Source organism: Mytilus edulis, chromosome 13 (genome assembly GCF_963676685.1).
Source record: "Mytilus edulis chromosome 13, xbMytEdul2.2, whole genome shotgun sequence".
Taxonomy (NCBI): Eukaryota; Metazoa; Mollusca; class Bivalvia; order Mytilida; family Mytilidae; genus Mytilus; species Mytilus edulis.
Window position 1 is genome coordinate 19,688,917 of NC_092356.1, and position 16,494 is coordinate 19,705,410.

At 33.4% G+C, this 16,494-nt stretch overlaps 2 protein-coding genes across 2 annotated transcripts; both read left to right on the forward strand.

The window, feature by feature from the left end:
• Positions 1 to 8,963: 8,963 nt before the first annotated feature.
• LOC139500156 (ankyrin-3-like) lies at positions 8,964 to 10,586 on the forward strand. The gene has a single exon (XM_071288895.1). It carries the CDS (start codon positions 8,964 to 8,966, stop codon positions 10,584 to 10,586), a length of 1,623 nt encoding a protein of 540 aa, XP_071144996.1.
• Positions 10,587 to 11,594: 1,008 nt separating this feature from the next.
• On the forward strand, positions 11,595 to 15,456 carry LOC139500157 (ankyrin-3-like). The gene is made up of 2 exons (XM_071288896.1): positions 11,595 to 12,813; positions 14,144 to 15,456. Exons 1-2 carry the CDS (start codon positions 11,595 to 11,597, stop codon positions 15,454 to 15,456), a joined length of 2,532 nt encoding a protein of 843 aa, XP_071144997.1.
• The last annotated feature ends 1,038 nt before the right edge of the window (positions 15,457 to 16,494 follow it).

A 16,494-nucleotide genomic window follows, 5' to 3' on the forward strand; every position in this document is an offset into this window, starting at 1 on the left:
TAAATTAAGGAATGTATCTCCCTCATGCAAAGCTCTGATTCCTTTCACGAATTTAACTATACTTTTTGGACCTTTTGGATTATAGCTCTTCATCTTTTATATAAGCTTTGGATTTCAAATATTTTGGCCACGAGCATCACTGAAGAGACATATTTTGTCGAAATGCGCATCTGGTGCAACAAAATTGGTACCGTTGATTTTATTATAGTAATGCGAATTCACACTCAGCAAAACAGTCACAATCGGGAATAAGTCACGTTTGGTAATTAAAAGATTAGTCGACATAATGACAAACCACAATCTACCATGTGGTAAAAATGTTCTTAGCTAGTTTGGTTAAACACACATCGTATGGATCCACCAATTCGTGATGGTGTCCATAAAATTTACGGAGTGTGAATTTTAATCTGTCCTCCTCATAACTTTGTTGGAGAAGTTTCTGCGTAAGTAGCACACTCCTGTATATGAAGTCCGTATAGTGTGAACAAGCACGTGAATAACGTATCAATTGTGATATGTAAACACCATACGAAGGGACAGATGGTATGTTACTGCTGAGAAATGGGAAATTGGTAATTGGAAATTGAAATCGTCCCGTTTGTCATAGATTTTCGTGTGAAGTCGTCCATTTACGTCAATATTGAGGAAAAGATCCTGTAATTCAGTGCTTATCGTTTGTTGTTGTGTTTTCGTTTCTTTTTTCGCACATTAATTTGGCTGTTAGTTTTCTCGTTTTAGTTGTTTTACATTTGTCATTTTGTGGCCTCTTATAGCTGACTATGCTGTATGGGCTTTGCTCATAGTTGAACGCCATAAGGTGGGCTATAGTTGTTAAAATTTCTGTGTCATTTGGTCTCTTGTGAAGAGTTGTCTCATTGGAAATCGTACTACACCTTGTTTTTTTGTACATATCACAAATTAAGTATAAAAAAATTCATAGACAGTCTAGAAAATTAATTGAGACCTTTTGTCATGTCAAAAGCACAGAGTATCTGTAGGACCATTAGTGGTCATAACTTTATAGCAGATTATATGTAGTTTATATGTGTCCATTATGACTCGATAGTTTCACATTTCTGTGTTCAGTGAGCTACTAAATTACGGGAAAAAATCAGTATATACTTTTAATCTTTTTAATCTCATGCGAGATGCCTAATGTTCAGACATTTTTGTTTTTAAAAAGCATTTATCAAAGTCAAACGACAATCATTTAAGTTTTTTTTTCGTGTAATACAATTTGTCATTATGACCGGATATTTCAAAGAGGGTGTAGTTTCCTATATTTGAATTTATACTGACGAGCGGATCAATGCGAACAATAATTTAGACGATTATACGCTAAACATTTGTAAAAAAAATATTTAGGACAACATGAGATCTTCAAAAATATTTAGCGATCGAAAGGGGGAAGTACGCCCTCTAACCCAGTATCCTCGAATACACGTTTAGGTATGCATACATTAGTTTAGGTAAAGACAAAAAGTACTTTTTGATGAATATATCAATGATATGAATTTCTGCACACATTAAATTATCTTCAATTAAATTATAGATATTTTTTTTTTGAATAATAGTCGAGTACACCTTTAACATTCGGGTGTGTTGGAATCTACGTTAAACGTTAAAACATGTAAAAACAATAAAATGGCATCCTTTTCGCTTCGGAATTCGTTATTTTTATATTTTCATGCTAAATTTTGACTTGGTAGTTTTTATAATTCGTAATTTGAGAAGAACTAAAATATGGGTCTAGTGAAATGACAAGAAATGATGGGTGTATTTGATTACAAGTTGCAAACTTACTTATTCCATTATCAGATTTGGGTCAATAAAATCCTTTAAAGTTTAATGACAAAATATTTAAAGATTAAAAAAATAAGTTGGGGTTGATTTTTACTTAAAGTATATTCAAGAAAAAATGCGTGTTCAAAGAGCAAAACATGCATACAGTGTATGCTCCCCTCCGTCATGCTTCAATGCAATAGGACGAAATACGTTGAGTTAGGTAGGTTATGTCGAGTAAAGTCATTTTATTGGAAATATCTATTATCTCGTGTACGTTTACAAGCGAAATCCGTATGTGAAATTAAAATAAACTTCTGTGGAGTAGTTAAGTGTGTACACTTTGCCTCAATATAAACTAGACTTTTTTTATGTAACTTACTACATGTCCTTTGTGTTTTTCGTGTGCAAAGAATTTGTTGATATGTCATAATGTGTGTTTATATTGGGTTTGGTTGATTAGAGATGGCTTAATATGTTTTTTTTAACTTAATATTGACTCGAAATTAAGCTTTGAATTTAATTAAATTGAATTAACATGCCAAAAATATCGGACCTTGGTCAAAAGACAACAAGTCAATGCTTGCTCATATTTTTCATGCCAAAAATACAGTTAGAGTCCTGAAGATCAATTTAAGGTCACATTAAGTTAGAAATTGAAAGGGGACATACCGCCTTCTGATGATACATCCACATGCAAAAGATGTAAGGTCTAGGTGAACTTTTATATCTGACTAGGTCAAAATACAAAGAAGTTATGGCCTGATTGTGTTTCCTTTGAAAAAATTCCATAAATTTTAAAGGTAACATGAAGATCATCTTGATACAAGACACTTAACCTTATGATAATACATCCACATGCCAAATATCTTAGACCTAGGTCAAAAGAAAAAATAGTAATGACCACTGTGTATTATCAGAATGGGTTTTGCTTTTATTTTTCCTAGCAAATTTTAGGGAAGAGGCGTTTTTTAACTTTATAAAGAAAATCTGGTGGTTAAATTATTGTATTTTTTGGCAAGAACAATAAACTGATTAAGCACTACAAATGATCAGTTTAAAAAAAAAAAAATAAACGACACATTTGTTTTTCAAAGCAAAGTTTCTTCTCAAAATAGTAAACCAATCACATCAACTTTTAGGGGCTGACTCGGATGCCAGTTGTTACATATGTATCACTATAAACTATGATATTGTCAATGTAGGATTAATTATATAAAATATGACAATATATACCTCTCTACCTATATATCTGACAAATTTGGCAAATATTAGCATGTTCAAGATGCGATATTCGATTTACCAAATCTTTCAAACCTAAAGTTCAAATCTTTTGAAATTGTTATAAGTTGTTTAGCTAGGCCTAGTTTATCAATAAGAGAAAAACAAGAAACATTAAACGACATTTTTTTTTGGGGGGGGGGGGTATAGTGTTGGGTATCCCATGATAAGTCAAGTATTTCAAAATCATTTCCGAGTAAATAAATTGTGTACGTCAGACGCATTATTCGTTCAGACGTACCATAACGGTTATACTTTCGACATGTACGAAAACTACATGCAAACACTGTATACTAGGAAAACAAAGGAGATATGGTATCGGTTATTACCAAAAATTAGTACATGCACAGCAAAAAATCCCTTGTATTGTTCTCCATCTGAAAATCATAGTGCAGCTTTCAACACAGCACTAAAAAAAACTCTCACATCAATGCAAGTTTAAGAGGGTTCCTAGCACTGGCTGGAGCGGAATTTTTTTGCGTTAAAAATTTGGATAGACTTTGTGTAACACAACCGAATCGGGCCCGGTAAAAAAAAAGAACATATTGGAAAGTAAGTTTTATTTAAAACAAAGTAGGTCCTACGTATGCGTATAGGAGTAAATCTAAAACTATGTAGAACATATTGTGATCATAAAAAAATCATTTTTTAATGATTAAAAACCTTGGTCACCCTTCTATCTATAAGTGTCATGCCAAAACATGACTGATATGTCCCCGTCTGTCCACAAACAATACGATAAGCTCCATGTTTGATGATTGCACATTTTTCCTAAGTTTTGAAACTGATCTAAATTGAAAAACTATTAGCATTATTTTTCGACTGACTTGAAACGAACCGGGATGCAATCAGTAAGTAGATGAACATGACGTTATTTATATAAACGCAAGCAATAACAACTTTATCGTTTTAGAAGACTCCCTAAATTTAAAGTATCATTTATCAACACCCGAAAACGCACAATCGTCGTATTAAATATTCAACAGTTCAACTTTTAGAAGAAGTAAATAAGAAGCATTGAAAATCTTATTCCAAATATGTACGATCATGGAAAATAATTGAATTAAATTGGATTAAAAATTACAGACAGCCTTTCCTGTCGGTCTAAAAGGTGATATTGTGGAAAATGGCAATATATGAAAAACCAATCATGTTTACATTTTGGGTGAACTTACTAAAACTGTTTTAAAAATCTGTTCTCTTGGGCGTATAATAAATCTCAAGCAATTTCGTTCCAACAGTACACATAATTCCGATTTAATTAATATTTCAAAAATAAAAACGACGGCAAACATTATCTGTTAACCAAGCTCTCTTTTTTATCTGTTAATAAATTTTATCAAATCTTAGACGATAGCAACACAATTCCATATTGTGCTAACAATCTATGGGAATATTTAAGTCATGCCCATTCCGAATACATTATTCTTGACCAATTGTAGCACTTGAACTTTTCAATTTGGAGGTAAAGCACGGTAGCGTCTAGATTCTACAAACTTGGTAAAGCAGGAAACGAAAATGTACGTTGACATCCATGCATTTGTGCAAGAAACATACACAGGAACTTCTATTAGTTGATTAAAAACATTCAAATTGTAACTAAATATAGTCGTTTGCTTAGGGATGTAAAGACTTGTTGTACAATAAGCACGTGGCAATTGTTTATATACACTTTCTACATTTACAAGTGATCATGTTATAGGCGCTTTTTGATTGGATGCATGAAAATCATTACCTTGTCTCTTTGAAATTCTATCTCCATCCGCCAAGGGTGGAAAGGAGGGAAGTGGATAGTAACCATTGGCTAGCGAAGATGCATCATCCACAACTCACTCCGTACTTACTGCACGAAATGGATTTGATTTGATTTTTTGTGTTTTAACACCACTCTTAAGCACCAATTTTGGGATATTTCGTGGCGGCCAGTTTGTATTAGTGGAGGATTCCGGAGTGCCCGGAAAAAAGAGTAAAAATGTAACAGCGTATTTTATTTGAACGAAGGAAATCTCTGTATTACTGAAATATTATTACACCAGGGTTTTCGACATTACCAACTTGTGAAAATATTTATTAAATTTTATCATCAGTACAAGGACACCGTTCGTAAATATAAATCACCGTGCAGACATCTTATACGTTAAAGTTTTTTCAAAAAAAATCTTTAATGGTAATATTCTATACAAAACACAAAAATGTCATTATTCACCACAAAAGCTAAGTAAACCTTTAAACATACTTTTTCAGAAGGAATACAGGTACGATACTGTGCCAGGTCGTAAAATGTAGATTTTTTTATGTAATTTATTTTGATTCATACATAGGGTCCTTGCGTCAGAAACAAACACATTTATTCTAAAACTAGTTGTTGACATGATACGGGTTATGTTCTTCTCGTATGTTTAACGATGGAATAATACTAAACCCCTTACGGGAGGGGATGTGTTAGATTTTCATATGATAAAGACATAATACATGTAATATTTCAATCAGTTCAGTTGAGGTCTGGAGCTTGCATGTCAGTAACTGCTAGTAGTCTTGCATTTGCTAGATGTATAGGGGAGGGTTGAGATCTATCAAAACATCTTAACCCCGCCGCTTTTTCGCGCTTAGCCCAAGTCAGAAGCCTATGGACTTTGTTAGTCTTGTATATTCTGTTGGAGGGAGGGGGTTTTGGTTAATTTATGTTTCTGAATTTAGTGTGACGTTCATTTTTGCTGAACTAGTAGACATTAAAATTGACAACAAAATGTTTAATCATCTTCTATTCATGACTTTGCAATATATTAAGCCTTTTTCTGTCATACATTTGCATATGCATGTTATCAGTATCATTCTGATTTTCAAAAGTTAAATTGGTGAAATATATAATTCTTTTTATTGTGTATCCATGGATACATTAAGCATTTATTTAACATACAATATTGCAGAGAGGGGGATGAAAATGCCACGTATTCCTCAAAAATGTGTTTCGAACGAGAATTCCAATGCCTTTGAGTGATACCTTTTCTGCAACTGTTGAAATTACCAAATGATCAAATAAAGAATGGGTGTCTTCTGTCTTATAGTTTTGTAAAATTTAATCACAAAGTTCGTGCTACAAAAAGTTAAAAATGATCTTCAGCTACGGTGGATTCATTATTATTCTTATAAATGTTGTATACGAATTTTAGTGGATTTTGTGGCTACAGTTGAACCACGAAATTAAATATTTAACGAAAAGAAGTTTTCTATTGGCTTGTATACAAATTTCGGCAAATCCACGAAAATTGGTACCCAAAGAATATAAATGAATCCAAAGTATCTGAATATGATTTATTTTTGCACACTAGTGTTCACATTTGAATAATCAGCAAGAGAAAAAATACAAAACTACACACCTAACTGTGATGTGCTACCTAAAGGGCCTGCTAAAGCCCTCCTCCGATTGCGGAATTTTGTTGAAGACCCTTTTGTGGCCTTTGACTATTTTAGATCTTTTGTCGGCTTATTGTTTGTTTGATTCATTTCACATCTCCATTCTCAATTTTATTTAAAAATTATTAGATGAAAGGTCATAGACTCGCGATCCTTGATCAGCTGCACCACCATTAAGAGTACATATCAAATTTATACGATAGCATAGAGTTTGCGTCACACATGATAATTTCTTGAATATATATTTGTAGATAGTTGCTGATTACAATGAAGCTTTAACAACACTAAGTATCAAAATCGGTAGCGTAAACGTTGAAATCATGTCATCGAAAATTTAATGAAGGCCATCACAATATTGCTAACCGTTATGGATTACCTGTTTTATAGATGACCACACATATATTCGAATTTCGTAAACAATATCCGTTTCCTTTTCCTAAAATGTCTAAAATGTTACATTACCAAATGATGTTTATTACCGAATTTGACATCATTCGAGCATCATTACGGGTGCCACAATTGGAGCAGCATATGTTTATCCTTCCTGGTGTCTTGAGATCATCCCCGAATTTGTTGGGGATGTGTTGATCAGACTATTTTGTTCCGTCTTTTGAGGTGTTTACCATGGCGCTTTTAAATTTTTTATTGACTTATGAGTTTTTTTAATTTCCTTAATATCTTCAAGCAATTTGTCTCTCGTGTTTAATTGATACGTTAATGAAGTGTTACGACTCATGAATTATTTTTTTGTTCGATAGAGGTTTTCTTTATCATAATTTCCTACATACAAAAACAGGAACTAAAAAATGAATATTACTTTCAAGGTTGATATAAATATCTTTTGTAAGTGCATTATCATTTTACATAGGACAAAATGGGGTCATTTGGTAAATTTCAAGATTCAAAAAGAAAATATCAGTTTCAGAATAAAATTCATTGTTTTCTACAACGACGGCATAAAAATGTTAATTTTCTGACCTGCAGTATCTTTTGTTCTTTCTGCATTCCTTATTGATTTCGTTTTCTTAGTTTTTTTATGCATGTGTCATATTGGCTAGTTATTACATATATTCTACTTGTGTGATATTCATAAATTTTACTTTTGAAGGTGGGTTCGGGAAAGATTTAGTTTACTTAAAAATCTGTATAAGTTCTATACCAAAATCATACTTTGTATATTATACGTGTTAGGTCTTATAGGGATACTTCTTAGATACGATATTACCTGTGATTAAATATATTTGTTTTCAGGCTATAGAAATTCTGTGTCCAACAATGAAGGCAGAATGCAACACATTGCAAAATGCTGACCTAGATTATTCATCCCATGAAACCTATGCTGAATTTATTAAAAAAGAAAAGCACTTGGAAGAACTTACCACTCAAGTTGAAACGCTGAATTTGGAAAGACAGAATATGCAATGTAAGTTTTAAGGCAAAAATTAAAAAAAAATTATTGGAAAAGCAACACTATATTTATGTGACTCCGGTTCTGTTCAAGAAGGATAGAAAAGATTTTTTAGATCTAACATGATAAATCTATAATTATATATCATAATCAAGATAAATGTATGAATATTTCTTATGATATACATTTTAAATCTGTTATATTTTTTTTCGAATAGAACATGTCTTTTAATTTTAATCTTTTAGTTGTTTTCGTTATTGTTTTATTTATCACTACTTTCACGAAGTATTAAAGTATCTATACATCCTTGGGTTTCATTTTGTTTTTATCATTCTACCGTTCCCTGTGGAAGCAGATTCAGAAAAGAATTTTTCATCAAATAAATAAAAAGTTATATTCATTTGACATGTTCTTAATTTATATAGTTTTCTCTTTTTTTCGTTAATTTTCTATTTTGATTTGGCCCTCAGTAATAAAATTATAGTACTAATAGGTTTTTTTTACGTGGACGCGTTGCTGAATATAGTCAATGTTTGTAATCTAACGATTGTTCAATGTACTTTGATGACAATAAAAACAATTGTAGATAATAAGGATTTGGAGATTCATAAATCCCAATCAGAATTGAGAATCATAGAAAAACACGTCAACAATTATAGCTTTTTGTGTGTTCAACTAATATTTTGCATATGAATATTCAATTAATTATTGAGATCGGCCATTAATTGTTAAATTAAATATCTTATACCATTATGTAACTCTGAAATGAATATTACAGCATTTCAAACCGAAGAAATTTCTGAATGGAAACAGAAATTTGAGAAGTTTCATGTGACTGAAGCAGCGACCAGATTAATTAAAGTGGTCAAAGACAATCAATGCACTATTATTACGGGTATTCCTGGATCTGGGAAATCTGCACTTGCTTACTATGTAGCCATACACATGCAAGAAACAGAAGGCTACACAGTTCTACCTGTTTGGTCACCATCAGAAATGATAAAATTGACGAAATCTAATATATTCTTTGAATGAATCCAACCTTAACTGCTGGGAATCTGAAACAAGACGCATAAAGATGCTATTGAAAAATGAAGTCCTGAAAGTTATGGTGACATGCAGATCCTATGTATATAACAATGTTAGCGAAAGCTTATCTTCTTTATCATTTGCACATTATAACTTGCTATCAGACGAAATAAAGTTATCTTTAGTCGAAAGAAAAGAAATAAGCAAGCTGTATCTTACTGATGACATTGTGAGTCATCTGAATGATGAAACTATCATGATGTACAACTTCTTTCCTTTATTGTGTGTCATGTTTAAAGGAAAGAAGATGGGGGATATTGATTTCTTTCAAAACATTAATCAGTTTTTAAAGATCGAAATTGGAAACTTTAAAAGGAAAAAGGACGCAACGTTCATGGCGCTCGCTCTCTTGGTGTTATCTAATAACTCGATCGAAAACGAATGTCTCCAGATTGGAAAAGATAAATACGATATCATGTTAAAAGATTTATATGATGAAATTGATAACAAGAATTCTCCGTCTAAAACTTCCATATTGTCGAATCTTCGAAATCTTAAAAACATGTATCTTACAGAAACAGACTCTACATTCTGTACAAAACACGATAAAATTTTTGACATTATTTCTCACACTGTAGGACACTTTATAATTGGCTGTATTTTAAGGCATGGAGAATCGTCATTCATTAGTAGTAGGTGTCAATTAAGCTCTCTCAATGAACAACATGATGTCTGTACCATAATGATTACAGATGAGTTCGAAACCATGTATTTTCAACGTGTATTGGAAGATACTAATAACGGTCAAAACTGGGAAGTTTTTGCTAGCATTCAAATGAAATTTGAAAAATATAGAAGTTTGTTAATTCAGTACTTAGAGAAATCCCGTAAGAAATTGCACTCATCAAATACTGATTGCACAACTCCGTTACATGTAACTGCAGCCAAAGGTTATTACGATATTTCAAAGTATTTAATCGAAAAAAATAGAAATCAAATAAGTTCATTGGATAATAAAAATAGGTCTCCCTTACACAATGCTTCCTTGAATGGTCATCATGAAATTGTTCACCTTCTTCTCAGTAATGGTGCTAAAATTAATCAGAGTGACAATGAAAAATGTACTCCTCTGCTCGAAAGTTGTATTAACGGATATGTAAAAGTAGTTGAAATATTGTTAAATAGGCAAGCACATGTAAATAAATGTGATAAATATGGTTGGTCTCCACTACACTTAGCAGCGTCTGGTGGAAACACAGAGCTTATTTTACTTTTGATGGAACATGGTGCAGATGTAAACGTCCAACTGAATAATGGAATGACACCTATTTATATAGCTTCTGATCATGATAATTTAGAAGCAGTAAAAATACTTTTAAGTAATAAAGCTAACATAAACAAACCTGACGAAACTGGATGGAGTCCATTACATATTGCTTCTTATGTCAACCATAATGAAATAGCTAAGTTATTACTTGAAAATGGTGCAGAGGTTAATAGTCCTGATAAGCATGGTCAAACTTCACTATATAGTGCCGCTGAAAACGGAAATACTGATCTTATTGAAATATTGATTGGACATGATGCAGACGTAAACTTCCAAACGAATACTGGAATATCACCGATGTATAAAGCTTGTAAGAATAATCATTTAGAACAAAAAATTCTCTGAAACTGATATTATCAAGATGCTTGATTTCTTGATTGACAACATATTTGTTACGTTCGGAGGACGTGTTTTTCAACAGACTGTCGGCATTCCAATGGGAACAAACTGTGCCCCTCTACTCGCCGACTTGTTTCTTTATTATTATGAGGCTGACTTCATGCAGGAACTTCTTAGGAAGAAAGATAAGAAGTTAGCAATATCCTTTAACTCTACTTTCCGCTATATAGATGATGTTCTTTCACTAAACAATTCAAAATTTGGTGACTATGTGGAACGCATCTATCCAATCGAACTAGAGATAAAGGATACTACAGATACAGTTAAGTCGGCTTCATATCTTGACTTACATCTAGAAATTGACAATGAGGGTCGGTTGAAAACAAAACTTTACGACAAAAGAGATGATTTCAGCTTTCCAATTGTGAACTTTCCATTTCTAAGTAGCAACATTCCAGCAGCACCTGCATACGGGGTATATATCTCCGAATTGATACGATATTCCCGTGCTTGCATTTCCTATCATGATTTTCTTGATAGAGGTTTGCTGCTCACAAGGAAGCTATTAAACCAAGAGTTCCAAATGGTGAAGTTGAAATCATCCCTTCGTAAATTTTGCGGACGCCATCACGAGTTGGTTGACCGTTATGGAATAACCGTTTCACAAATGATATCGGATATGTTCCTTACGTCGTAACTACAATCCCCTTCCCTTTCATGAATATGACCTACCGAATTAGACTATTTACCGGATTTGTAATCACTTAAGCAACACGACGGGTGCCACATGTGGAGCAGGGTCTGCTTACCCTTCCGGAGCACCTGAGATCACCCCTAGTTTTTGGTGGGGTTCGTGTTGTTTATTCTTTAGTTTTCTATGTTGTGCCGTGTGTACTATTGTTTTTCTGTTTGTCTTTTTTATTTTTAGCCATGGCGTTGTCAGTTTGTTTTAGATTTATGAGTTTGACTGTCCCTTTGGTATCTTTCGTCCCTCTTTTAGAAGCAGTTAAACTGATGTTAAGTAATAAAGCCGACATTAACAAATGTGCGAAAACTGGATGGAGTCCATTACATGTTGCTTCTCATTTCAACCATAAGGAAGTAGTAGCATATCTATGTGAAAACAGTGATGCAGTAGTAAACCTGTCAAATAAGAAAGGGGAATCGCCTTTACATTTGGCTTGTGAGGAAGATCATGAAGACAACGTAATATTATTATTAAATCATGGTGTTTCTATTGATCAAAGCAATAAAAATGGAAATACTTCGTTTCATTTAGCTTGTTCAGATGGTAATATACATATTACAGAAGTATTAATTAAAGCAGGCGCAGTAGTAAAAAGAGTTAACGAGACTGGAATCTCGCAATTTTTTTTAGCTTGTAACGATAAGCATAATGAAATAGCTAAGTTATTAATCGAAAATGGTGCAGCAGTTATTGGTCAAAATGAACATGGTCGAACTGCAGTATTCGCTGAAAACGAAAATTTAAATCTTATTGAAATTTTGATGGACCATAATGCAGATGTCAACTTGCAAACAAATAATGGAATGACACCTATTTATATAGCTTGTAGGTATAACCATTTAGAAGCAGTTAAGCTGCTGTTATTTCATAAAGCTGACGTAAACAAATGTGAAAACAATGGCTGGAGTCCATTACATGTTGCTTCTCATTTCAAACATAAGGAAGTAGTAGCATATCTTTGTGAAAACAGTGATACAGAAGTAAACCTTTCAAATGAAAAAGGCGAATCGCCATTACATATTGCGTGTAGTGTAGGTCATAAAGACATAGTAACATTTTTATCAAAACTTGGTGTTTCTATTAATCATTGCAGTGAACATGTATTCAAACGGTTGCATTTAGCTTGTTTTAAAGGTTACAAAAATATTGTAGACTTATTAATTAAAGCGGGTGCAACAGTAAGTAAAGTTAACGAAAGTGAAAACTTCCCTTTATTTTTAGCTTGTAACGATAGGCATACTGAAGAAGCGTTAGTATTACCTGAAAATGGTGCAGAAGTAAACGAAAACTATAAATATGGCCGAATTTCATTAAATAGTGCCGCTGAAGACGAAAATATAGATTTGATTAAAATTTTAATGGAATACAACGCAGATGTAAATTTGCAAAGGAATAATGGGATGACACCAATATATATAGCTTGTGAGAATAATCATAAAGAAACAGTTAAACTGCTGTTAAGTTATAAAGCTGACATTAACATATGTGAGAAAACTGGATGGAGTCCATTACAGAGTCCATTTTAGAGTACATACAATCTAACTCTCTTTCATCTTGTAACAGTATTAAAACATTTGACTTTTCTACCCTGTACACAAGTATTCCACATTCCAAACTAAAAGACAAATTGAAAGAGTTGATATTACTTTGCTTCATAAAAAAGAATGGCCAACGTAGATACAAGTATCTTGTCTTAGGGAGGGATAAATCCTACTTTGTAAAGAATCACTCTGATTCAAACAAAAAATTCTCTGAAACTGATATTATCAAGATGCTTGATTTCTTGATTGACAACATATTTGTTACGTTCGGAGGACGTGTTTTTCAACAGACTGTCGGCATTCCAATGGGAACAAACTGTGCCCCTCTACTCGCCGACTTGTTTCTTTACTATTATGAGGCTGACTTCATGCAGGAACTTCTTAGGAAGAAAGATAAGAAGTTAGCAATATCCTTTAACTCTACTTTCCGCTATATAGATGATGTTCTTTCACTAAACAATTCAAAATTTGGTGACTATGTGGAACGCATCTATCCAATCGAACTAGAGATAAAGGATACTACAGATACAGTTAAGTCGGCTTCATATCTTGACTTACATCTAGAAATTGACAATGAGGGTCGGTTGAAAACAAAACTTTACGACAAAAGAGATGATTTCAGCTTTCCAATTGTGAACTTTCCATTTCTAAGTAGCAACATTCCAGCAGCACCTGCATACGGGGTATATATCTCCCAATTGATACGATATTCCCGTGCTTGCATTTCCTATCATGATTTTCTTGATAGAGGTTTGCTGCTCACAAGGAAGCTATTAAACCAAGAGTTCCAAATGGTGAAGTTGAAATCATCCCTTCGTAAATTTTACGGACGCCATCACGAGTTGGTTGACCGTTATGGAATAACCGTTTCACAAATGATATCGGATATGTTCCTTACGTCGTAACTACAATCCCCTTCCCTTTCATGAATATGACGTACCGAATTAGACTATTTACCGGATTTGTAATCACTTAAGCAACTCGACGGGTGCCACATGTGGAGCAGGATCTGCTTACCCTTCCGGAGCACCTGAGATCACCCCTAGTTTTTGGTGGGGTTCGTGTTGTTTATTCTTTAGTTTTCTATGTTGTGTCGTGTGTACTATTGTTTTTCTGTTTGTCTTTTTTATTTTTAGCCATGGCGTTGTCAGTTTGTTTTAGATTTATGAGTTTGACTGTCCCTTTGGTATCTTTCGTCCCTCTTTTACATGTTGCTTCTCATTACAACCATAAGGAAGTAGTTGCGTATCTTTGTGAAAACAGTTCTGAAGTAGTAAAACTTACTAATAATGAAGGTGAATCACCGTTACATTTGGCATGTCGAGAAGGTAATAAAGACATAGTAGAAATATTCATCAATGAGGGCGCAGCAGTTAATGAGGTTAACGAAACTGGAGTATCACCATTACTTTTAGCTTGTTACCATAAACATAATGAAATAGCAAAGTTAGTACTCGAAAATGGTGCAGACGTAAATAGTCCTGATAAATATGGTAGAACTTCACTTTACAATGCCACTGAAAATGGAAATCCAGATCTCATTAAAATGTTGATAGAACATGATGCAGACGTAAACTTCCAAACGAATACTGGAATGACATCTATTTATGTAGCGTGTAAGAATAATCATATAGAAGCAGTCAAACTACTGTTACGTTATAATGCTGACATAAATAAATGTGAGAAAACTGGATTGAGTCCATTACATGTTGCTTCTCATGGCAACCAAAAAGAAGTAGTTGCTTATCTTTGTGAAAACAGTTCTGCAATAGTAAACCTTCCTGATAAAGAAGGCGATTCACCATTACATTTGGCTTGTCGAGAAGGTAATACAAATATTGTAGAACTATTAATTAAAGCGGGTGCAGTAGTTAATCACGTTAACGGAACTGAACACTCGTTACTACTTTTAGCGTGTAATCATGGTAACGATAGACATAATGCAATAGCTTTAGTATTACTTGAAAACGATGCAGACGTTAATGACAATGATAAAAATGGTCGGACGTCACTTCGCTCTGCCGCTGAAGATGGAAATGAAAGACTCATTAAAATCCTTATTGAACATGATGCAGATATAAATATTCAAATGAATAATGGAATGACACCAATTTATCTAGCTTATATGGGTAACCGTTTAGAAGCAGTTAAAATGTTGTGTAGTTATCACGCTAATATAAACAAATGTGAATCAACTGGATGGAGTCCACTACATGTTTCAACTTGTTTGAATTATAAGAAGGTAGTTGCATATCTATGTGAACGTAGGGCTGCAGTTGTAAACGTTTCAAATAAATATGGTTCAACGCCATTACATTTTGCTTGTTTAGATGGTAATGAAGACATAGTAAAATCATTATTAAAACATGGTGCTTCCAATAATCATTGTGACGAAGAAGGTTTCACTCCGTTTCACGTAGCGTGTTCTAAAGGTCATATCAATATAGTAGAACGGTTTATCAAAAAGGATGCAGCAGTAAATCTCCCTGATAGGAGAGATAGAACGCCACTATATATAGCCTGTCAAAACAAACAGACACACAAAAGTAGTCGAATTGTTACTGACACATGGTGCAGAAGTAGATAGACCCGCGCAAATTGCTACTGAGGAAGGCTGGACACCACTGCATGTTTCAGCGTCATCCTGGGATACGGATATTACTGAATTGCTATTGCAAAAAAATGCAACTGTAAACCGTTATGATCGGAATGGACATACACCTTTATATTATGCTACTCAAAATAGTGATTATGACATTATTGAGCTTCTTGTTAGCCATGGAGCCACTGAAAACACGAAACTAAAAAGACGAAAACGTTGTGTAATTCAATGAACATTATGGTTTGATAGAGACTAAAAGGTACTTAGGTATATGTATACCTTTACATGTAAAAGCTTTCATATAAGTACTTATGTATTACTATTTGTTGTTCACATATTCTAAATAAGGAAGCGGGACTACGGGACACACTGGAGTGAAAAATTGAGCAACAATTTTGTCTCTTTTTGTGTTTCAAATGTCTGGTTATGTAAATGAATTTCAGTTGTTTCCTGTAATGAGTTAATACTTCAGTTTTATCATGTACATCTTTTGAATATTCATTTTATAAAATTTATTGTTTGCAAAAGTAAAAATTATTCTAAATTATATGTTAACTAACAGAAAACTCTTGCCGTTTTTGGCACAACCTTTTTGATCTTTTGGTCCTTGATGCTGTTCAACTTTGTACTCGTTTCGGCTTTTAAACTTTTGTATCTGGGCGTCACACGTAGGTCTTGTGTGGACAAAATACACTTCTGGCGTATTAAAATTTTGAACTTGTTGCCTTTTGTTGGCTGTTGTTCGTGTGATTCTTTGTCAATTGTGTTCTCTAATTTATTTATATTGTAGTCCTGTGTTGTCATTTTGATGTTATATTTCACATGGCCATAAAAGTGCGAGGTTTGGCATGCCACGAAACCAGGTTCAACCCACCATTTTTTCCTTTAAAAATGCCCTGTACCAAGTCAGGAATATGGCGATTGTTATATTATAGTTCGTTTCTGTGTGTATTACATTATAAAGTTGTGTCGTTTGTTTTCTTTTATTTTTGAGTGTAAATTCACATTGCGATAAGACGTGTG